The sequence below is a fragment of the Xenopus laevis genome, chromosome 1S (assembly GCF_017654675.1).
Source record: "Xenopus laevis strain J_2021 chromosome 1S, Xenopus_laevis_v10.1, whole genome shotgun sequence".
NCBI classification, from domain to species: domain Eukaryota; kingdom Metazoa; phylum Chordata; class Amphibia; order Anura; family Pipidae; genus Xenopus; species Xenopus laevis.
The window spans coordinates 187,664,721-187,689,504 of NC_054372.1; the positions used below are offsets into that span (position 1 = coordinate 187,664,721).

At 40.6% G+C, this 24,784-nt stretch overlaps 1 protein-coding gene across 1 annotated transcript in view; it reads left to right on the forward strand.

The window, feature by feature from the left end:
• LOC108705433 (complement C1q tumor necrosis factor-related protein 3-like) overlaps positions 1–24,784 on the forward strand; it is a 43,348-nt gene that overhangs the window by 14,163 nt on the left and 4,401 nt on the right. The window contains exons 4-5 of the mRNA XM_041580601.1: positions 17,038–17,167; positions 18,231–18,330. Of these exons, the coding sequence (XP_041436535.1) occupies positions 17,038–17,167; positions 18,231–18,330 (230 nt within the window). The remainder of the gene's footprint in view (positions 1–17,037; positions 17,168–18,230; positions 18,331–24,784) is intronic.

The window sequence follows — 24,784 nt, forward strand, 5'->3', positions numbered from 1 at the left end:
CTGTAGGCTGTCAGTCACATAGAGGCTACCAATAGCCAATCACAGCACTTATTTTGTATCACCCAGGAAAATTTTTCATGATTGTGCTGCTCCCTTTCTCTTTTTACATCTGAATGTTGCTCATGGGTAAAAAAGGTTGGGGACCCTTGGCATAAGGTGCCCATACACTGAGAGATCCGCTCGTTTGGCAATGTCGCCAAATGTGCGGATCTCCCTCCGATATGCCCACCTTGAGGTGAGCAATATCAGGCTGATCCGATCGTGGGCCCTAGGGCCCAACGATCGGATCCTAACGATGCCTAACGGGCGGTCGGTTCGCGGGACCGCATCAACGAATAGATGCGGCCGCGATCCGACGGGATTTTTTGTCCCATCCGATCGAGATCTGCCCGACTTTCGGCCAGATCTCGATTGGTGAAGCCCGTCGGGGGGCCCCATACACGGGCCAATAAGCTCCCGACATGGTCTGTCGGCAGTAGTGATGGGCGAATTTATTCGCCAGGCACGAATTCGCGGCAAATTTGCGCGATTCGCCGCCAGCGAATAAATTCGCAAAACGCCCATGAAAATTTGCGTAAAAAATTCGCCGGCGTCAAAATTTTTTTTTCGAAAAAACGGACGCCGGCGCCAAAAACGGACGCAGGCGCAAAAAAACGGGCGCCGGCATCAAAAAACGGGCGCCGGCGTCGAAAAAACGGGCGCCGGCGTCAAAAACGAGACGCCGGCGCGATTTCGCGAATTCGCCCATCACTAGTCGGCAGCTTTTATTGGCCCGTGTATGGCCACCTATAGACAACCCAACTGGCCACCTTGCCTTCCCCACTGTGTCTGAATGTGCCATGAGCACTATCAGTGTGTCCAAAAGTGTTTACCAAAGAAAGGAAACACATGCACAACTTCACTGCAAGGGCTTACCAATAAGCGGGTGGTGGAATAGAAGGGCTCAGACTAGGGGTAGGTGGCTGAAGAGGTACATGCCCAACGCCCTCCAGCATGCACCGTAGGCACGTGTATCTTCTGTCTACCCCTAGTTGAAATTGGCATTTCAGTAGTAAACTAGCTTTTTGGCAAAATCCAAAACATTGCTTAACAAAAAAATTGTATTATCTTAATTATTTTTAGAAACTGGTAATTCCTATTGATATCAATATGAAACACACGCAGACTTTACTTTTTTTAATCTCGTTATTCTAAAACATTAGTGCTTGCTTTCTTTGTATTCATTATTATTCTTTCAGCTCCCTATATAGAGGAATACACAGGAAAAAACCACTCATAGAATATAACATTAATGCAATTAGACATAAATAATCCAATATATTTTGTACAATAAAATGTGCTGGAAAAAATGCTGGTAAAATAAAAGGAGTTGAGAAACATCGTTATTATTTTGATTAATCATTTTTTCAAGGCACAGATAATTTCTATACAATTAAGACTGTGTGCGCAGAGAAATAAAATATTTACCAACTATGTTTGTTACAAGGGACCAAATGAAATAATCATCTGTTTCATTATCATTCACTGTGCAAAAGAACCCAGGGTGGGATACAAAGAAATATGAATTCTACATGATATTTATTCAGGAGAACCTGCAAAAAAATAGTTTCATAGCCATATAGCTAGGGATAGGGAAAATTAATTCTCAGCGAGAGATAATAATGACGAGATGTTACACAATTTTTATATCTTTGATTTACCCGTCGGTCTAACAATTATGGTGATTGTGTTTTTCCAAGCAAAATAGATTTGATTATGGAGATGTTTGATGAGATATGAAGCAAGTTTTTTTTTTTTGTATGATTTGATGGCACTGGCAATTTACTGTAATCAAATCAATATTCCATGGGGATATATATATATACCTGTATATATAACGGAGGACGCCAATTATATGATATCTACCTAAAGCTGCTGTTGAAGAGTAAGGTTGGATTGGGTTGGTGGGCCACCGTGGGACACCTGCCTGCCTCCTGACCCCACCCCCAATCATGGCCACAAGGAGAGAAGGGGGGTTGTGGCTGGGGCTAATCCAAGTAAGGCAGAAACTAGGGTTATCGAGAGAGAATTCAATTCTCTGTAGGCAGATTCTCCCTGGAGCCACCCTCACTTGAATGGATTCTGTTCTCACGCTAGTATTGGTAATTAGTCATCTGTTTAAACATCTGTTTGGTTATGTGAGCAGTTCTTTGTTTTCTGTGTTGTAAAGAGAATTTTTTATGCTCTCACAATGATAGCGCCATTTTCCACCTATAAGTTCTTATGTCATATGTCCCCAAGTTTATAAAAATTGTGTGATTCCTTTATTTGGGGCGCTGACTCTTTGTGAGTTCAAAATCCACAGAGCTTGTGTCAAATAAAATCAAATCTCTTTTTACCTCAAGTGATCTGTGAAATTCCACAGCAGTATTTATCCATGAGTCCCTAAGTAGAGCACATTCAGTTGGATGTTTATAATACACAAGAGCCATGAATATTCTGTAAATTATATCCTCGATGTCATCGGTTAAAATTGGTGCTCAGTGATGCAATTTCTGTCACATGACTCACTGAAACTTCTGTATTATATCAAATAATGTACCCCCTGTTTAAAAACACGAGGCCAGTTGGGGGTACATTATTCTCTATACAAAATAGAGTATCCAAAAACCTAGGAAGTTTGTATTTGAGATTAAAGAAGCTGTCAGGGTGAGGAAAAGATCTCTAATGTATCTGTGAGCAAATCTGATGTTTCTAGTTTAGACTCGAATCCAGGATCAGATGCTAGTGGGTTAAACATTATATCAACTAAGTTACAAAACAAACTTAGTCACCACTTTGATTTTAATTTTAATTCCCACAGGCTTTTTTGTTGTTGTTGTTGTTGTTGTTGTTATCACAAATGAACATTTTCAAAAAAACAGAATGGTGTGAATTACAACCCCAAACGATTGCTTGGGGGACGGGGTCGAGAGTAGAGTTTCATAATTACCAGCTTGTCTGACACCTACGTTTCAAAAGCAGAAACTGCCATTAAAATAAATTGGCTTCTGAGAAAGTCACTATGGTTATCAGGAGCACAACAGCAACATTTGGTTATGTATACCCTCCCGCTTCATTGCCAGTGAGTTAGAATTGATAGAATTCTTTAGAATAGTTATCTTATCAGTAGGGCAGGCTTTTCATTCATATATTCATTTTCAAAAGTGGAAATACACTAAGGGGCAAATTCATCAAGGGTCGAATATCGAGGGTTAATTAACCCTCGATATTCCACTGGGGAATGAAAATCCTTCGACTGGGGAATGAAAATCCTTCGACTTCGAATATCGAAGTCGAAGGATTTTGCGCAAATACTTTGGTCAAACGATCGAAGGAATAATCGTTCAATCGAACGATTAAATCCTTTCGAATCGAACAATTCGAAGGATTTTAATCCAACGATCGAAGGATTATCCTTCGACCAAAAAAAGTTAGCCAAGCCTATGGGGACCTTCCCCATAGGCTAACATCGAGTTCGGTAGCTTTTAGGTGGCGAACTAGGGGGTCGAAGTTTTTTCTTAAAGATGCAGTACTTCGACTATCAAATGGTCGAATAGTCGAACAATTTTTAGTTCGAATCATTCAATTCGAAGTCGTAGTTGAAGGTCGAAGTAGCCCATTCGATGGTTGAAGTAGCCAAAAAAACACTTCGAAATTCGAAGTATTTTTTTCTTCTATTCCTTCACTCGAACTTAGTGAATGGGCCCCTAACTGTGAAGGAGGATACAATTACGTCTTCCACATATATAGATTAATCATGAACCATCAACAGCTAATGAATATGTCTATTATTCAAACAGCAATAGAAATGCAGACGGAACAATATACAGTACAAAGATGGTTGATTTGAGTTTCAATTCTGTAAATAGCAAAACCATTTTCAAGTTCTGTTTTAATTGGGGGACGTTTTATATCCGCTCTCCTCCAGCCATCTTTTTCAGTTGTGTGAACAAAGCAATACCCAGCTCATTGTGCCTCAGTGGAGCCTTAGTTATACATGAATTGAACCCAAAATATAATTAGCAGTATTTTCAAATTAAAGTTGTACAAAATATTGCAAGTTTTTGATCAACTGCTGGAGGGAGATTAAAGATGAGTAACCTGAGAACCTCTTGTCCAGTTTGCTGTCTTCTAAGTAAAATCCAGGTATCTTTCTTTGTACAATGGGGACATTTCATTGACTTGTGTTCTGCTCATATTGGGCGATTCATCTCCTGTTTCTCTGGATAGATGATCTATTTATATTTGGACATATTCTAATCATTTCAAGTTATAATATTAACAAATGCCAATGACCCTTTACCTGGGCAATTACCTTACATTCTGAAGGAGAAAAGAGTTGTATTGACTTCAGCTTTATGATGTCTGCAGCAGGTGGCAAAAATTCATTAAGAGGTGAAACACTGATGATGTAAGTGACAGTTAAACATCTGCTGTAGTTCTATCACACAGTCAACCCAACAATAGGGAATACATATACTGTATATATCAAACTAAAGTATGTATCAAACAGCATGTTCTAGCACACCCACACTGATGCTGCCACCACTTGAATAATGTGAAGGTTTTCTGTACTATTGTCAGTTTAGTGGTGGGTCATAGTTGAAGCTCGTGACTTACCTTCAATACAGAGAAGTGGAAGTCCCACCAGACAGGTGCAAACCTTAAGGTGGGCATAAAGTACAGCAGTGTTGTATGGCTCTGCAAATTGAATTTGAAAGAATATACTATTCAGGAGACAGAAGGGGAACTTGTGGATTTGGAAAGACATGATGGGATAACATTCCTGCATGCCATGGAGGCATTAAATAAGCAGTGAGATCAATGTACTATTGCACTTGGCCTGTAACCCATGGCGACCAATCAAATTGTTACTGTACAAAACTGATCACCAATTGATTGCTATGGGTTAGTGTATTGCAAATTTGTCAAGTGTTCCTAAATGAACCCCATTTGTGAAACTTGCATCCTCCAGTACCCAACTATATTGGTGTACTTGTTGTCTACAACAATTTAAACCCAGAAGCTGGAGATATTATCTGCCTAAGACAGATACTATCTCCCTTGTTGAAGCCTTGTGAAGAGGAGTTGTTTGCTAGTTTTTGTTTCTTGACCTCTACCTTGATATAATCTCCAATTTAACCTGACCTCCTGTCTGATCCTGGACTTGCTTTATCTACAACTTACCCTGACCTCCTGATTTGTTCTAGACTTGCTAAGGTGACCTCCTGGCTGGTCCTGGACTTGCTTTGTCTGCAACTTACCCTGACCTCCTGATTTGTTCTAGACTTGCTAAGCTGACCTCCTGGCTGGTCCTAGACTTGCTTTGTCTGCAACTTACCCTGACCTCCTGATCTGTTCTAGACTTGCTAACTTGACCTCCCGGCTAGTCCTGGACTTTCTTTGTCTGTCACCTGCCATTGCCTGTTTTCAGATTTGCTTTTCCCCCAACGTTACATGACATCTGTAAAAGATTCATGTTCCAGGGCACTGCATAGTGTTACAGTTGGTACAGTCAAGAAATAGATGAAGGCTACAAGGTGTAAAAAAACAAAGGAGCAAGTATTGCACAAGTACCTTTGTTGGGTGGATGAAATGTCCTCTGCATACTAGAGTCTATCTATTCTGTGGATGCAGAATGTTACAACAAATTTAAAATAACCATATATAATATACAATTTTAAACAAAGAGTCATTTTTAACATTTAAATCACAGGGTGCTCTAAAAGATTGAGCTGTTGCTGTGAATTCAGTCTCAGTTATAATACACAGGCAGAGTTAAAGTGTACCCTAAGGATTGGGGGAACCTACAACTAAAGGTATAGGACCTGTTATCCAGAAAGCTCGGGACTTGGGGCTTCCCACACAACTGATCTTTCTGTAATTTGGATCTTCATACTTTAAGTCTACTAGAAAATCATGTAAACATTAAATTAACCCAGTAGGCTGGTTTTGCCTCCAATAAGGATTAATTATATCTTAGTTGGGATCAAGTACAAGCTACTGTTTTATTATTACAGAGAAAAAGGTAATCATTTTTCCAAATATGGATTATTTGGATAAAATGGGAGACAATCATTCTGAGCTTTCTGAACAACGGGTTTTAAGATAACAGATCCCATACCTGTACAATCGATAGATTATAAAAGTACTATTGACATCAATAACTAAGTTGGATTCATTAAACATATTCTTCTTGATTCCATTAAGTATGGTGCCATTTGCAACACTGGGTTTACTCACTCCAATCCATTGTCATTGCAATACATGCTGAATCAACGGGACTGTACTGCCTGTTATTCATTTCTTAAAATCCTTCATATTCATTTTTATAACCATCTACCCAGTATTGACTGGCTGTTGGGGTTGGACATTGATTATTACATAGAAACTCTGAAATACTCCACAGTTATTTTAAAGAGGGATATTCTGCCTCCATTATTTGTTGTTAAAAAAGCAGAACTTGCATATTCTGGAAAAAGGAAGTTTTCCATTACGAAGAACAAACTCTTGTTAGTGTACGGTATCCTGGTCCTGGATTGTGTGCGCAAGATGGGAACTGGGGGCTTTTCCAGAAGTCTATGTGATCTTGCTTCAGCTTCTGGACCGCAGTATTTCCAAGTGTCTTACTGGTGGCTCAGGTAACTTGGTTGCCCCCTGGCCTGTGATGTATAAAACTACAGGTTGAGATGAGACATTTTGTAAAGGTTTATTATTATAAATCTGTCAATTTACCAAGCTGAACATGTAGCAGCAAAACAGATTCTGGGATACCCTGTCTCTCCAGCTTTATCGTGATGACATTTAAAGTGGCATTTTGAAATATTACACATATTTATGTAAATGTGAAAGATGCTTATCTGCATTTGAGTAAGGACCCCTTTCAAGCACTGGGAAATCTCTCCCAAGACTGTATTATAATGTCTGACTATATCAAAAGAAATACAGAACATTTCTGCTACTGCCACTGTGGTTTTAAATGAATATCTGTAAAGGTAAAATGGACAGTACAAGGATTAATTAATGGTGTATTCAGTTATTCAGAAAGTATACAATTTATTTATCATTAAAAAAATCTTAAAATCTGGCCGGCCACTTATTTATTGTGTTTCTGGCTGGCCAGATTTTAAGATTTTTTGAATCTTTCTGAATAACTTGGTCTGAAAATAAACCTTTAATTAATCGTTGTAATTCTGCATTATCCTCAATAGGACCTTGTGGATTCAAGATGATTCTCAGAGCAGTGAATACGTTTTTCCTTAATGCCACATTACCTCAAGCACTCCTGTAAAACGGACAGTATCATCCATCACAGTTAGGTATTTATTGATAACAAGGAACAAACTGTCTGAGATCCTTAAACTGATTGTTGGATGTCCATTTAATGAACAAAACTCTAAGCATTTGGGTCAGGGGTTTCCAGCCGCTCTTGATATTTTATGAAAAGGGCTGCATTCAGATGAGGCTCATTTACGTCTGGAAATGACATGGATGGACAATCCATCAATGGTATTAGGCTTGGGCCAGACGATGTTGGATCTCGCCCTGTGTTTCTCCGCAGGCCAAGAATCCACTTCCCGCTGCTCTTCCACTCCAGCTCTGCCTGCTCCTGGAAGCATAGTTTCTGATCAGGTGAAGGCAGATTTAGGATTTTACTCCAAAATTTGTCTGCAGTTGAAAAGGCAAGGGGAGCAGCAGGGCAATGGATTCTCTGCCTGAGTCTCTCCCTGTTCACTCATAGCTCTGGGCTCAGATTACAAGAGAGAGTCGAGGTGGGAGGGGGAGAGGGAGAGAGGAGCAAGCTGAGCATGCTCAAGCCCTAGCCCTGGAGGTTTATGCTGAAAGAAGGAAGTCTAATACAGTCCATGTGTACACAATAGAAGGAAAGAAATGTGATTAGTTATGGGTGAATCTGACCCATTTCAGTTCACAAAAATTCACGAAACATGAAAATTGACCAAAATGCATTGAAGTCTATGGACAACAAATCTTTTTTTGAACAAATTTTTGTCGCGCAGCAATTTTTTTCACCCATTATTTCTATGGGCATAATTTTTGATGGGAAACTTGGCAAAATATTTAGTTCATTACTGAATGTGGTGTCCCTTTTGATGGAGGATGGAGTTTACTGGTGTTTTTATATAGACTCTTAGTTATAACCTTTCCTTCTCATTTAATAAACGGGCTACGTTGTAGTGGAATGAATTCTTTATGGTTTGGATTTAGTCTGACTAGTTTGAATGAAACCCAAATCCTGCAAAAAAAATGTTCAATGTTCCTTTAATATGCCAATACTGTTGTCTGTTCCTCGGCTGCATCTGTAGTTTATCATTTGATTCATTTATCATTGCATGTGAACTGGATGATTTATTTGGTTTATTTTCCAGCTGGGACACTGCATAAATGTGCCCCCAGTGGCGTAACTATTGAGGAACCAGACCCCGCAGTCGCAGGGGGGCCTAGGGAAAAGGTCTACTTCCTCCATAGCCAAAAAGGACCCATTCCCTAGCTGCTCTCTTACCTGCCATGGGGAAGCAGAGCATATCAGTGTGGGGCAGGTAGTGGGCGGAGTCTGGATGGGTGGGTTCTGGATGGGGTGTGGGAGGAGTCCAGGCTGGTGGGAGGATGGAGATTGGAGTGCGCTGGGCCCCTCTCAAGATTTTTAGGGGGGGGCTGGCACATTCTAGTTACACCACTGTGTGCCCCTCCACCCATTATAAGCAGTTTGGGGGCTCACTGATACAGTAGCAATGTCTGGGGCACTGTCCAAATAATCATCTTATTAAGACATCTTATTAACAGCTCCAATAGTAATTTATAGTACGCTTACATTATTCATTATTGTTTCCAATAATCATCCATCTACCATTAAAATAGAAAATTAACATTCAGTTCTTTATTTGTTTTGCTTTTCACAGATAAAAGAATGTAAATACGGGGGAATGCAATTATCAAATGTAGTCGTTCCCATAAAAGCTCCTTGATGAAAAGCCGTTGTTTGTTTTTCTGAACAATTAAATCAGCTACTTTTCCAAGTAAATGATATTGTTTGGTAAAGTCATAAACACGGGTTTGGCTCTAACAGAATAAATTAATTTAAATACTAGAATTGCCCGAATGACTTACATCTCAATGACTAGATATTTTTTAAAGGGGAATTTATGCAGCAATAATGAAGCATTCTCTCCATCATTCACACCAGTCACTGCTCCAGTTGAGCTTACAATCTAATTCCCTAGCACATTTGCAAGGGTCAGTTTTATCAGGATCTAATTAAACTGTATGTTTTTGGACAGTGGAAGAACACCCAGAGTACCAAGAGGAAACACATCCTGACAAAGGAAGGACACACAAACTCTTCCATGTTGTGCCCAGTTCAGAGTCACCAACAGGCCACACAATCCAGTCATACTTATACAAGTAAAACTGCAGCAAACACTAATTTATATCCAAATTGGTTGGTTCTCAGTGTGTGGGATTTTCCATACATTTTGCAAATCCAAAAAAAGGAATTAGGGTCCCACCTGAGTTTGATACTTGCCTGCACCCAGTGGCAGAATAATGCACAGACTTATCTAGGCTATAGCCTAGGGGTCTAATGTGATCAGGGGCCCAACTAGCTTTTTTAAATTATTCCGAATATTTTAATATTTATTTTTATTTGCACCGGGTCTGGAGTTTACCTGAGAGAAACCAGGGACCTGTTGTTTTCCTGCCACTGCTCCTCCCACTTGAGCCACAGGAGTCAGTGTGGCTGTAGCCTAACTCTTATAGAATATCTTCTGTGCAGCTGCCTCCAATTCCATGTTCCCTTAGTCACGCTGCTGGCAATAGCTCATTATTGGCCTATTAAAGCCCGCTTCCCAGACTCCCCCATGCTGGATCATTGGCCAACATACCTTATCCTAGCCTTGTGTCCTGTTGATTGTGTTCCTGATCGCAATTTTCTTTAGTTCCTGTGATTTTGTTCCTGATCCGGTAACCCTGTTCCTGTCCTGTTCCTATATTGTCCCTGTTCCCTCTGATATTTGATCTCCCTGTTTTGACCTTAGCCGTTAAGTGACTCTACAAGTCCTCTGCCTGTTCTGACCTTGGCCTTTTCCTCTTTACGTTTGTTTGCCACCCACCCTTGACCCTCGGCCTGAACTTGGACTTGTTTTTGTCCTGCCCTCATTTGTGCTTATCTCCAGAGGTGTGTATGTTTATTCTTTATTTTTTATTTATTAAAGCACAGCATTTGTGTTTAATCACCAGCAATATTCCTAACAGCAGGCAAAGTGTGTGCCCCAGGAATGCTGCAGATCCATGCAAGAGTACGTCTGAGGTCTCTACGCCAAGACGGGTTCAGCACATGCCAGTGTCATACACGCTGAACTCGAGCCAGTGTAGAGAGCCTGCATACCTGGATCTGCATGCAACTGGGAGCATTGGAGTAAGAAATAGAGATGTCGCGAACTGTTCGCCGGCGAACTTGTTCGCGCGAACATCGGGTGTTCGCGCTCGCCGGAAGTTCGCGAACGTCGCGCGACGTTCGCCATTTTGGGTTCGCCATTGTTGGCGCTTTTTTTTGCCCTCTCACCCCAGACCAGCAGGTACATGGCAGCCAATCAGGAAGCTCTCCCCTGGACCACTCCCCTTCCCTATAAAAACCGAAGCCCTGCAGCGTTTTTTCACTCTGCCTGTGTGTGCTGAAGAGATAGTGTAGGGAGAGAGCTGCTGCCTGTTAGTGATTTCAGGGACAGTTGAAAGTTTGCTGGCTAGTAATCGTTTTGATACTGCTCTGTTATTGGAGGGACAGAAGTCTGCAGGGGTTTGAGGGACATTTAAGCTTAGGTAGCTTTGCTGGCTAGTAATCTACCTTCTACTGGCAGTGCTCTGTATGTAGCTGCAGTGGGCAGCTGTCCTGCTTCTGATCTCATCTGCTGACTGCTGCAATAACAGTAGTCCTTGTAAGGACTGCTTTTATTTATTTTTTTGTTGTTTTACTACTACTACTACTACTACTACTATAAGAGCCCAGTGCTATTAGTCTAGCAGTGTTGGGGAGTGGGACTGGTGTGCTAATCTGCTGCTCCTAGTAGTTCAGCAGCACCAACTTTAATTTTTTTTTTCATCTGTCCCTGAAATCACTAACAGCTCTCCCCCTACACTATCTCTTCCAAGCACACACAGGCAGATTTTTCAGATACATTTTTGCCCTTGATCCCCCTCTGGCATGCCACTGTCCAGGTCGTTGCACCCTTTAAACAACTTTAAAATCATTTTTCTGGCCAGAAATGTCTTTTCTAGATGTTAAAGTTCGCCTTCCCATTGAAGTCTATGGGGTTCGCGAACCGTTCGCGAACCGCTCGCATTTTTGCGCAAGTTCGCGAATATGTTCGCGAACTTTTTTTCCGACGTTCGCTACATCCCTAGTAAGAAAGCCGCTGCCTGAGCCCCAATGAGTGAAAACTAATAGGAAATACAGGGCTGCATTTTCTTTGAGTTTCCCTATGGTAGAACAAATGAAATATCCACCAAAAGCAGGTAAGAATGTATAAGAGTCTTAAGAGAATAATCTGCACACAAAGGAAAGATTAAATCAGTGCACAGGGTTTGTAATATAACCCCTAATTTGGCCTTACACCAACAGATCTACTCAAGGTAACCAAATGAGCAGACTCTAAGAATAGGGACATTTACATCTGCAAGTGCAGTGAACTTAAGATGGCCATACACGGAGAGATCTGTTCGTTTGGCAATGTCGCCAAACGAGCGGATCTCTCCCCGATATGCCCACCTTGAGGTGGGCAATATCGGGCTGATCCGGTCGTGGGCCCAACGATTGGATCCTAACGATGGCTAACGGGCGGTCGGATCGCGGGACCACATCAACGAACAGATGCTGCCGCAATCCGACGGGATTTTTAGTCCCGTCCGATCGACATCTGGCCGACTTTTGGCCAGATATTGATCGGGGAAGCCTGTCGGAGGGCCCCATACACGGACAATAAGCTGCCGACTCAGTCTGTCGGCAGCTTTTATCGGCACGTGTATGGCCACCTTAAGTGTAATTTCATGCACAATTGCCATGTTTTTTTACCCACCATGCAGCAATTTTGTTCATGGTTCTAGCACCAAAGCTGCAGGCAGTACGAATCAAAATTGATTCATACTTCAAACAAATAAAACAAATTAGCACTGAAAATGTTCCAAATCAGTGTTTGGTATGAGAGTGACTTGTGACTTGTGTTCTTTCAGCATAACTTTGCTTTGGTCTAGATTATGAAAATTTGCACGAATAAAGGGGAGGGGACAGGGGCAACGAATGGAAGTAGGCTTTGGGGCGTCCACTATGTAAATCCGGCCATGCCCATTTATTTTTATATATATTTTTGAAGATGTATTGATCACAATTACATATTTTTTCACACTTATGATATAACATTGCAAAAAGTCTTTTGAATATGACTGGAATAAAAATGCCATGCCATGGGCAGTTCCTTTACAACAATATAATAATTATATAAACAGTCTTGTCTCGTATATAACAACTGAGGAGTATTAATTATTAATACCTCCCTCGTGCCAGTGCTAATACAACAAGGCTATTGTGTTCAGCTCATGTTAGTGATTAAAATGCAGAAGTTATGATTCCGTAAGTGCTCTCTCTTATTGTGCTGAGACAATGGATATGTAAATGAATATGCTACAGATAAACAGCCAATATCTTTCTGGTGACTGGCTTTACAACTCTAACCAGTATTTGTATGTCTTGAATATAATGAGCAGAACTGTGTTTATTTACAAAAGCAGTATTTATGCTTGCATATTTCAGTGAGGTTTAATGTTTGGGTGAGGGCAATTTTTAAGGCAACAATATATTAAGGTTTATTTTCTGCAGTTCTATAAAAGAATGTGTTGCTATGTCATCATATAAAAATCCCATGGTTGCAAAATCGGACCTACCCATGAAGCACTAGCTCCTATCCAATTTCAATGCAGCCTACCTGCTTTTTGCACCTTTTGCTGAACCTGATTGTGCAAAGTACAGAGCTGTGGGTGCAAGGAAGGAGCTGTGGGTGCAAGGAGCTGTGGGTGCAAGTCGTGTGCCAACTGAGTTCAGATGGGCATCCAAGAGACACCCGCTTGTCTCCCACTAGCCATCCATTTTTAATACAGCTGTGTTCATAGGAAGGTACAGTTGCTTGTTCTATATTCTGGGATAAAAGCAATTGGCTGTGGCTTCAGATACAGGCCAACACCCACCTAAAATTTACAACTTAGTGGAACCTGATAGAAAGGGAGGTGGTGGGGGGAAGTGATTTCTCTTCAGGCCACATGTGCTAAACAGTAGAGCATTGTTAAATTGTGACCTTCATTCTGAGCTGGAAATGTTTGGAGGAAAGATGTTGTGGCTGTAGCAGGGTTGACAAATTAGTGATTCTGGACACCATTCACTGGAAGTTCTTTCACTTCCTCAACCGCTCGTCCTTTAACATTTTTACCCCCTGGTTAGGTAAAGTCCAAAGAAAGGAAGTAGAAAGGATCCTCTCCCCTTTTATACATGAGGTAACAGAAAATACCCACACTACACCTTGGGGCTTTGGGTAATACCCAAGGACTGACTGTAAGGTGAGGGAAACTAAAGATTATGAAGAAAGTGTTGGTTGCTTTTACAAGCAAAGTCATGGATTTGAGTAGTGCTAGTGGTCTCATGGAGCTGACACTTCTTTTGGGCTAGTGGACAGGGCATCAGGCACATGCCACTTGTCCAATCAGTTTGCATGGGCCATTGCCCACAATGAACAGATCAGTATTATAGTATTCAGCCAGTTGTGTGGAAGATGAAATCTAAGCATTTGACACTGGAGGCCAATCGTTCAGAGGTAAAGTAACAGCCCATGCAAAGGGTATACCAGAAAGGGAATACCAACACAAAAACAGTTAATATTTTCTTCTTTAATTTGCCTGTGAAAGTGGTACATAGTGCTGTTTAGACAAAAAGGACAGTTCATTGATCACTGCTTAATCCCAACTTGAAACATAAATAAAGAGCAATGCAATGAACCCATGTTCTGCAATATCATTCACACGTGGGCGGAAAAGTCAATAAATATGAAAATCCCTGTGAGTTATTATCTTGGAACTGAGCCTTTCTGCCACGAAGAAGAAAGTTAGAATGAGGAATAATTAGATGTAAATAGAACTAACACTGCAAAGTGACATGATCAGTAAGATGGGCAATTAGGGCAACCGTTTAAGTCAATAGGAAGTAGAATAGAATTAAAATATCATGACAACATGACAGCACTGGAATCCTCTCTAGGAAAATTCTGATTGACATATTCCCTAGTTCTACTAAATCCATACAAATACAATTGCCTTTCATAATAGTATCCTATAGGGCTGGAAAATTTACATTTAATGGGTATATATAAAATTTTCAATGACTGTGATTCCATCACTTTATGTTATTGTTTAAACAGTTGATCACACTACACAGAAATGCTTGAAATAAATCTTCAAAACATGGTGTTCTAACTTAACACAAAAATTCATTTGCAATGTGTTCTCTTAGCACTGAGAATAACTATACAGGTGAATGTTAATTTTTCATGGTATGGATGGGCTGAAATGCATTATGCCATTTCATATTGTTAAGGGGTAGATTTATTAAGGGTCAAATTGAAAATTCGAATTGAAATTCACATTTTTTTATGGTTAAAACTTTCAAATTCGAATTGTGGATTATACAAACTCAATTTGAGTTTTAAGTTGAATTTCAAGATTTATCACACTCTGGCCCTTTAAAAATTAAAATTTGACTATTTATCACTTGATGGTATTTTTTGTAGTACCATTTTGACCTCGTGTAAGACAAAACTCAGTAAAGGAAAACCTTTAGAAATAGTCAGGCAATTTATTCTTACATAATACAACATAACAGTTTTGTCTGGGTAAGCTGTTGGAGTAACACACAGAATGTCAGCCAAGGACTTACCAAAGACCCACCTCTTGGTCCAGGCATTATATAGCTTTCAGAAGGCTTTTACAATAAGTGTGACAAGGGTTTCACGGAAATACCATACATAGTCTGTCTCCTCCTTGTACAATTAATGTCTAAATGATTTACTTAGTCTTACATGTTATCAAAGGAATGTTGTAACATACTGTGCCTAGCTCCAACAGTCCACAGCCTCGCAATCAGCTATCGGCTAACCAAGGCCATTGTGGTATTTCAAGTAATTTGAGCAGCACTTCAGCAGTAAGGGGCCCCAACAGACAGACAAGCGTTATGCTAACACTCTGGAATTTAAGTAACAGAGTGATGATCTTTTGTTTGTATGGCCTAGTATAAGCTATATGAGTGACCATTGTCCACAGTAGACCATTAGTCCATCCTGCCTTGGGCCCTATAGCGTTATGGCGTCATAGAGGGTGGGGGTGACAAATATCAACCCTCTGACACTAGCCATTCGTCCGTCATAGGAATTGGACCGTTCCAGATATTTTTATATTTACACACTTAAGGGTGATGGTAGATGGGAAGATTAGTCGCAATCCCCATTTGCCACCACCTTAAAACCTGACAAGTTCATGTATAAGTCAATGGGAGAGGTCCAGGGACAAATTTGGACAGCCTTCCTAACATTTGCGTTTTTTATCGGAGAAAAAGCTAGAATCGATTTTAGTTGAATTTGATTAGAGTTTTCAAGCCAGTAAAATTAGTGCGATTTTAAGATATTCGATTTTTTTTATTAAATAACCCCCCAATCAAATTTCGAGTCTATTCAAATGTAATAGAGTTAAAAAAAACTCACATGAATTTGAAATTCGACCTTTAATAAATGTGCCTCCCTGTGTCGCCAAGAAAAAACACAAAAAATTAAGACAATCGTTTGATTTATCTTGGCATGTCCAAGTTAATGGTTCACTAGCTTCATTTTGGATGGTGACTGCGGTTTTTGTGACTTGTTCCTTACCGGGAGATTCAACTTTGGGTGGGGAAGGGCCAGAGCAGAGTGTTCAGAAGCTGTGTTAACCATAGGACATAAGACACAAATAGACCTTCTACCTCAGAAGAGAAGAGGCCAATGTCAAACCTATAGCTTAATCCACCGTGTCACATTTAAGACTTTTACGTAGAGAAAGTTTCCACGTGCACTGTAGAAGCCATCAACCTTTGCAAGGTAGTGAATCACTAGCTGGATTTTGGTTGGTGACTGTGGATCAAAGAGCCCCAGACAAACCATGTTCCTTTTCAGGAGATGCCACCTCGAGTGATAAAGGGCTAGAAAAGCAGGATATTTAAAAACTGTAACAACCATAGGGCATAAGGGGACAATAGACCAAAAATTCTTGCTGAGTTTGAAGGAAATGTTTGAATGGAGGGTCTGAGGTTAAAGAACACCCTAATCCACATTACTAGAACTCAGCCTCAGTCTAATGTACATTTCCTATTAAACTTTAGAACTTCTACGTTAAGGTCTTGATGTGCACTGTTCTTACTGAGGGACCCATCAACCTTCACAAGAGTACAAATAATACTTTGTTCTATGGAAACCCACTACACCTGACTGCACACTGCATGTATTGCATGAGAACATGTGATAATATGCGATAAAAGGGCTAGGCACACTAACACTTTTCAGCTACACACAGATGGCCTTATCTAACCTGTTTGTCATGGATTTCTATTCTAATAAATGATTTGTAAAATTAAATACTCACCAGAACATTGCTGCCCTTTGAGATATGACCTCTCCCTACAGGGAATCCACATCTGTTTTAATCTATTGGCCTTAACATTATTCACTTATAGTTTCTTCATCATAACAACAGTTCCTAGAGCACCAAGGGTCAGAGAATGGAAAGGAATTATAATCTGAGCACTCTATACATGTACATCGCCTGCTCGAGGTATTTAGCTTTTCCAAGAAGCTGTGCCATATAACATAGGCGGCTTGATTTATTCCACTAAATGGAGCACCGAGTACCACATAAAGAGTAAATTCATGTTCATTTATTTCACAGGTAGCGTTTATGGCCTCCATGGCGACCCACTTCAGCAACATAAATAGTGGAATCATTTTCAGCAGTGTCGAAACCAATATTGGAAACTTTTTTGATGTGATGACTGGCAGATTCTCAGCCCCAGTCACAGGTGAGTGACAAAAATAGGAAGAAATAAAGTGACTGTCACTACTTATAAAACAGAAGAAAGGAATGAGAAAGTAAGAACTGGCTGAGTAGAAGGATCATCATTTAAAAATGTATATGCCACATTCTCAGACTATTGGGCAATTTTTGATATCTGGCTGATGTCTGACTAAGCCATTTCTTAAACGGATGGTCAGATCACCCTGTAAATGTAAGCTCCTGTTTCCGACCTCTGAGTAACATGTGGCTGTCAGCTTTCATCAGTGTAAATACACATTCAGTCATTTCCAGCTTATACTCAAGCATGATATAGATTTCTATAGGACCATATATTTGGTCTGTATTTCTCCTTTTATACCTCATTCCAAACCTCCATTGAAGCACAAGAACCTTTAAATGTGCAGTTTGTTTCTTTTAAAATTCTAAATTTACTGTAGGTGTGAAACTTACATCTGCAGCCCCGTCTTCTCTGTGAATTCCAGAGAATCGGGCCAAGGCATGGACAGGACTTGCTCTTGTGCTGGTGGAACCCACTCACTAATGTAATGAGGAACACAGAAAGAAGCATCTGTAAAACTAAATCCCATTCATCAAGTGAATGTATGGATAAAGAAACATTTTACAAGTCTTTCTACAGACTACTCACTACAATGGGTCAGTAATAACAAATGAGTTGACCAATGACTTACACTTGCACATGGGCAGTAGGGTTGCCAACTTTTCTGGAAAGAAATACCAGCCTTCCTATATATTTAGCTTTTTTCCCTATTAATAACATTGGGATCAACCATAATTTTTACCGGCTAGGCCGGGTGGCAACCCTAGTGGGCAGCCATTCATTGACCTAGATATAGCAGACACAGTTTTCCTTCTAGCCCTGAGGAGCCAATGTCTATATGAGCGCAGTTAGGCATAAGTGATCATATATCCTGCATGTCCAGGTGAGGGAATGTGATGGTGCATATATGTTATATATGTTATATATGTAATATACTTTATTATTGCCTTAGTTACTTAGTCTAACTCTGTTTCTTGCTTGTTACTTACTTCCATCTATCCTCATACAGGTATATATTTCTTCACGTTTAGTATACTGAAGCATGAAGAGGTTGAAGATGTATATGTGTATCTCATGCATAATGGGAACACCATCGTGAGCATGTACAGGTACAACCCTATTATATATTTATTATAAAATAAAAAAAAGTTGTAACCCATCGAGCAGTGATCCCCACCCAGTGGCTTACCCCTTGGATGTTGCTCCCAGTGACCTCAAAGCAAATGATTATTTTTGAATTCCAGGCTTGGTTGTATAAAAACCAGGTGCACTGCCAAACAGAGTCTCCTAAAGTCTGCCAGTTCACATAGGGACTAACCAATAGCCAATCACAGCCCTTATTTGGCAGCCCCAGGAATGTTTTGTGTCCTTGTGTGGCTGCAACTCTTTTTACATTTGAATGTAGCTCATGAGTAAAAAAGTTGGGGATCCCTGCTACAGTGGGTGCCATATTCATAAAGATCTCCCACTGACACTACAGATTCAGTGGTTGGAACAGGGATTACTAAGGCAATAAAGTTTAGTTATACATACTCAAATCTTTGTTTAACTTTGCCACCACCTTGTGGATGAGTCTGATTCAGTCATTTGGCCCCTAGATCAAGAACAATTTATATGGGTGACAGGGGTCTTTCAGGTCCACTGGGAAACAGGCTAATCTGGCAGCCCCGTGCATCCCCAAAATTCCTTCTACTTTGCATGAAAATATTTTCTCACTCTAAATATTCTTCATGAGAACTCTATCTATGAAATTAATTTTTTTTTGTTCTTTCTTTTTGTGCATCATTAATAAATCTGTGACCACAAAAACATTGGTAAAAACAAAAATACATATTAAATATAAACTAGATCAAGTAGGCAAAACTCATTCCCCATAGATGTGATTGAAGGTGCCTTTAATATGAGAAGGCATTTCCTTCACATGCATTAGACCTCCATTTTCTAAAAATTCCCATTCCATTACCACAGTCAAATAGGAGCCATAAACTGTGGAACCTTTATAATAGAGGGTCCAGCCTACAAAGCTTCTGCGCAACTGCCCTCTATTTACACTTTCTGCAGTTTCTGAAACACTGCTCGATTCTCTACTTAACCAGCAGATGGGCAGCTTCATAAATCTGCTCTTCAAACAAGTTATAGTATATGTTACATGTATAGTGTACCATTATGGGCCTCATGTACTGAGAGATGATGTAGTCCTGCATAAGGTGCAAAAATGTGTGCAAACATAATCTTGTGAACGTACAATAAAGAAAGTACTTTTGCCCTGTCAGCCATTGTAACTTCTACCCTCAATACTTTGCAATATTTATTGTGGCCTATGTTCCAGTAGCATCACACAGTGCTATAGATACAATGAAACTGTAGCAACAACTTTCCATGAAAACACAAGTCTTCTTTACTGCCATTATTAACTCTGTTGTTTGCTAAATACATTTTCATGTTCAGTAGTACCCTCTGCCCCAGTCTGTGGGTGAATACAGTAGGTAACCCTACTTGCTGCTTCCCATGTAGCAAAGGCTGCTTTAGAGTCTACTGTGATCCATTGTTCCCATCACAATTTCTATGAACGGGGTTGTGAGAAACCGAACCTGGCTAGGGTGAGAAGGGCTAAAAGGAGCCAAAAAGCCCTTCACTAGCAATTTACATGCAAAGTGATGCCTTCTGAAAGGTATTTACTAGTCTCATGCTGTACACACAGCACTGCCTAGATACCAAAATAAGAGTTTTGATTCTCCCATAAGGCATCATGGGCAGAAACATGCCAATCACTCATTTATGTCCCTTTGGCCAGCTATGCATCCAGAACTGCTGTTTTATAGCACAGATACAGCCTAATGGTTCAGAACCATATATCCAAACTTGCAGACAGCCTGTTTCCATCTTGTTGTATGAATGGGGTTGTAAGAGTACCTGGTGGTTTAGTGCGGCATATCCGCCTGCCTCTTCGTCAGGTAGCTCCTGAATGCCGTTTTCGGGTTTCGCGCGGCTTGGGGATTTTCAGCTTTCTTCCGTGCGCCACTTGTCGTCATCTCGGTTGGTGCAAAATTCAAATATTTTTAGGGGCAAATGTACTATTTCCAAATTCCCAACGTAAAGTTCTATTCCTATAGTTCTTGAGCGCTTCTCTAAGTCTGTTCTTGTTCCTGACTCTTGTCTGTTCCATTCTGCCACCTGTACCAACCTCTGCCTGTGACCCCGACTACTCTTCTGTTATCTGATGTGGCACTGCATTGCCTGTCTGGTATTGACCGTGCCTGTTCCACATCTCGCTGACTGCTCCCCCATCCCTTCTGCATATGTTTGGCTCCCTAGCCTGCTCAGAACGCTCTCCTTGCCTGGCAGCATCTGAATACTGGAGGGCTCTTCCCGAAGCCAAAGGTGGCTGCTATAGGCAGAAGACGGGTCCTTGGAGTTAGTTCTGAGTTTGGGATACCTTACGTTACAGGGGTGTTTTGTTTTTAAGCTGCATCATGGTATAATGGAAGAACAGAACACTTAACATTTTCGTATGATGTCGACAGTGTTACACCCAAATCTACACCCCTCCTTCCTCATGTTTCTTCTTTCTGTCTGCATTATTACCTTGGCATGTATGCTTCATCTATACTGATAATGAGGAATTTCTATATCCAAACTCAATATTTTCTCCCTTAACATCTGCTACAGCGGTGATCCCCAACCAGTAGCTCGTGAGCAACATGTTGCTCTCCAACCCCTTGGATGTTGCTCTCAAGGTCCTCAAAGAACATGATTATTTTTGAATTCCAAGCTTGAAAGCAAGTTTTAATTGCATAAAACTAAGTATAGTGCCAAGTAGAGCTTCTTGTACACTGCCACTCCACATAGGGGCTACCAAATAGCCCATCACATCCATTATTTGGCACCCCAAGGGACTTTTTCATGCTTGTGTTGCTCCCCAACTCTTTTTATATTTGAATGTGGCTCACGGTTTAAAAAGGTTGGGGACCCCTGTGCTACAGTAACAGATGCATCCATCATTATAGCTAAATGCCACTAACATTCCAAACGCCCAGGCTCACTGCCGAGATTTAGTCATTGATTTCATCTACTCCGCATCACTGGACACAGTCTGTCTCTCTATAGCATCTACCTGTCCATCATCATCAAGACTCAACATTGTCAATTATACACCGTTGTGATTCATTTTAATTCTCAATGCTTTTTGCCATGTTCTTTCACATTCCACATGATCCTACAGTGCGACTATGGTCTCCTGTCCCTCAGCTTACTGCCTTTGTCTTTACTTTCCTGCAACTTAAAGGGATCCTGTCATCGGAAAACATGTTTTTTTCAAAACGCATTTTTTTATATTTAATTTTGAAATCTGACACGGAGCTAGACATTTTGTCAATTTCCCAGCTGCCCCTGGTCATGTGACTTGTGCCTGCACTTTAGGAGAGAAATGCTTTCTGGCAGGCTGCTGTTTTTCCTTCTCAATGTAACTGAATGTGTCTCAGTGGGAAATGGATTTTTACTATTGAGTGCTGTTCTTAGATCTACCAGGCAGCTGTTATCTTGTGTTAGGGAGCTGTTATCTGGTTACCTTCCCATTGTTCTATTGTTTGGCTGCTGGGGGGGGGAAAGGGAGGGGGTGATATCAGTCTAACTTGCAGTACAGCAGTAAAGAGTGATTGAAGTTTATCAGAGCACAAGTAACATGACTTGGGGTAGCTGGGAAATTGACAATATGTCTAGCCCCATGTCAGATTTCAAAATTGAATATAAAAAATCGATTTGCTCTTTTGAGAAATGGATTTCAGTGCAGAATTCTGCTGGAGCAGCACTATTAACTGATTCATTTTGAATTTTTTTTTCTCATGACAGTATCCCTTTAAACTATGATAAAGCTGACCATACATTGTGGGATTTGCTTGTTTGGTAAGGTCAATAATGTAGTGAATCTCAGCCTGATTTGGTCAAATGTGCCCTGGGTCAAGCTGGGCTGATCATACAGCGGGCTTATAAAGACCTGTTGGCAACCACTCAACATGCCAATGTAGTCCTACATATCTACCTGCCCATTCTCCCAAATTCTCACACCTTCAGGCTAAGACAAGCTGTCACTGCTTTAGGCCCCCCAAAGCAGGTAAGCCTTAGAGTGTAGTAACCACTGACATGAAGCATTCTGAACCTTGAATCTACTGTTATGGCATTTCAAATGCCCTTAAAGGGCATGTAAAGTCTAAAATAGAATAAGGCTAGAAATGCTGTATTTTGTATACTAAATATAAACATGAACTTACTGCACCACAAGAAAAATCAAACAAAGAAAAATCAAACAATTAATTTATGCTTTCAAAGTTGGCTACAGGGGATCACCATCTTGTAACTTTGTTATACATCTTTGCAAGACTAAGACTGTGCACATGCTCAGTGTGGTCTGGGCTGCTTAGGGATCGTCATAAACAAAGCTGCTTGAGTTCTGCATGGCTGGGAAGTAAGGCGGGGGCTCCCCCTGCTGTTCATAAGTATGATTGTTTCCCTGCTCAGCAGTTAGGGACCGTCTGACAATTCCTATCCACAGCAGTAAATGAAGGAAGAATTTCACTACATACAGTCAGGTTTCTTATAAAAACGGTACATATTTTTTAAATAAAGTATATAGGAGATAGGTTTCTTTTTCATTAAAGAAAGTAAAAATGGAATTTTATTTTTATGCCTTTACATGCCCTTTAAGTTTTGTTTATTTGAAAGAATTAGATTAGGTTATTGCATGCAATATTTCCCTACATATTATCTTAGGACTTGATCTGCTTTTAGGTTTATTCCTTAACAACATGGGGTGATGACATCACATATTTTATTCCGCTTGTCGTTGTTCTACAGTAGGAATGTCAAGATATCAGTATACTTAGATATGTCCATTACTTTTGTTATTACTTGGCTCTTATCTAAATCCTCTTTAAATAGTGTACAGTCTCCTTTTAATAACTTGCTTGAGTAATTTCTTTTTGACTTCAGATATTCTCTGTGGAAATATCTATTTTTGTGCATGCAGAAGTCCATTTCAGCGTGTTCCTGCAAAATAATTGAATAAGTCTTTCTCAATACTCAATAAAAAATGTGAAATTGCCAAAGTTAATACTTCTGAGGATTAATTCTGTTTATATTGGATTAACATAGGCAGGGCCGGATTTAGGGAGAGGCCCCCTAGGCCCGGGCCTAGGGCGGCAAGATGTTTAGGGGCGGCAAGCAGGTGCCCCTAACATCTTTATAACTGTGACCTAAAAGGAAAAAGAGCGCAAACAACTTATTCCTTTAGCGCGCGTAATGACATCATCGCGCGACTGCACCGCGCATGTGCACACACCGGCGCAATGCCCGTGGTCGTGCAGTTCTCATTTGTAAGGTTGGAGTGAGCGAGCCATTGGTCTTGGGGGGCGCCACAGCAGCTGTGCCTAGGGGAGCACAAAAGGTAAATCCGGCCCTGAACATAGGATACGCTGGTGAGGAGGTCCTGGTTCAATCACCTGTGCCCTCTAGGAGGATGGTTTTCAAAATGGCCCAGGACTTTTGTGACTATGTCCTGCCCTTAGTCTGTATAATGGGATGGAGCATATGGCTCTTACTTTCTTTCTGGACTCTATTCTAATAGGAGGTGCATCTACCAGAAGGCCTTAGGCAGAAGTAAGCCTCCAGTAATGTACTGTTGCCCTGCACTGGCAAAACTCAAGTGTTTGGTTCAGAAACACAACTATACTACTATAGTTTATATAAACAAGCTGCTGTGTAGCCATGGGGGCAGCCATTCAAGCACATGATACACAGTAGATAACAGATAAGTACTACTATAGTTTATATAAACAAGCTTCTGTGTAGCCATGGGGGCAGCCATTCAAGCACAGGATAACAGATAAGATAACAGATAAGTACTACTATAGTTTATATAGACAAGCTGCTGTGTAGCCATGGGGGCAGCCATTCAAGCACAGGATACACAGTAGATAACAGATAAGTACTACTATAGTTTATATAAACAAGCTGCTGTGTAGCCATGGGAGCAGCCATTCAAGCACATGATACACAGTAGATAACAGATAAGTACTACTATAGTTTATATAAAAAAGCTTCTGTGTAGCCATGGGGGCAGCCATTCAAGCACAGGATAACAGATAAGATAACAGATAAGTACTACAATAGTTTATATAAACAAGCTGCTGTGTAGCCATGGGGGCAGCCATTCAAGCACAGGATACACAGTAGATAACAGATAAATACTACTATAGTTTATATAAACAAGTTGCTGTGTAGCCATGGGGGCAGCCATTCAAGCACAGGATACACAGTAGATAACAGATAAGTACTACTATAGTTTATATAAACAAGTTGCTGTGTAGCCATGTACACCTGTTTACACCTGAATGTTGCTCATGGGTAAAATGTCCCAGGCAATTTAAATCTATTCAAGTATGTCATACTGTATTCCATTAAGTTGCTTGCACAATCTTTCAAGGCTAGTAGTACAACAAAAAGGACTCTAAAATGTTTGTACAACTCATGGGTTAAAAAGGTTGGGGACCCCTGCTCTAAACCATTCCC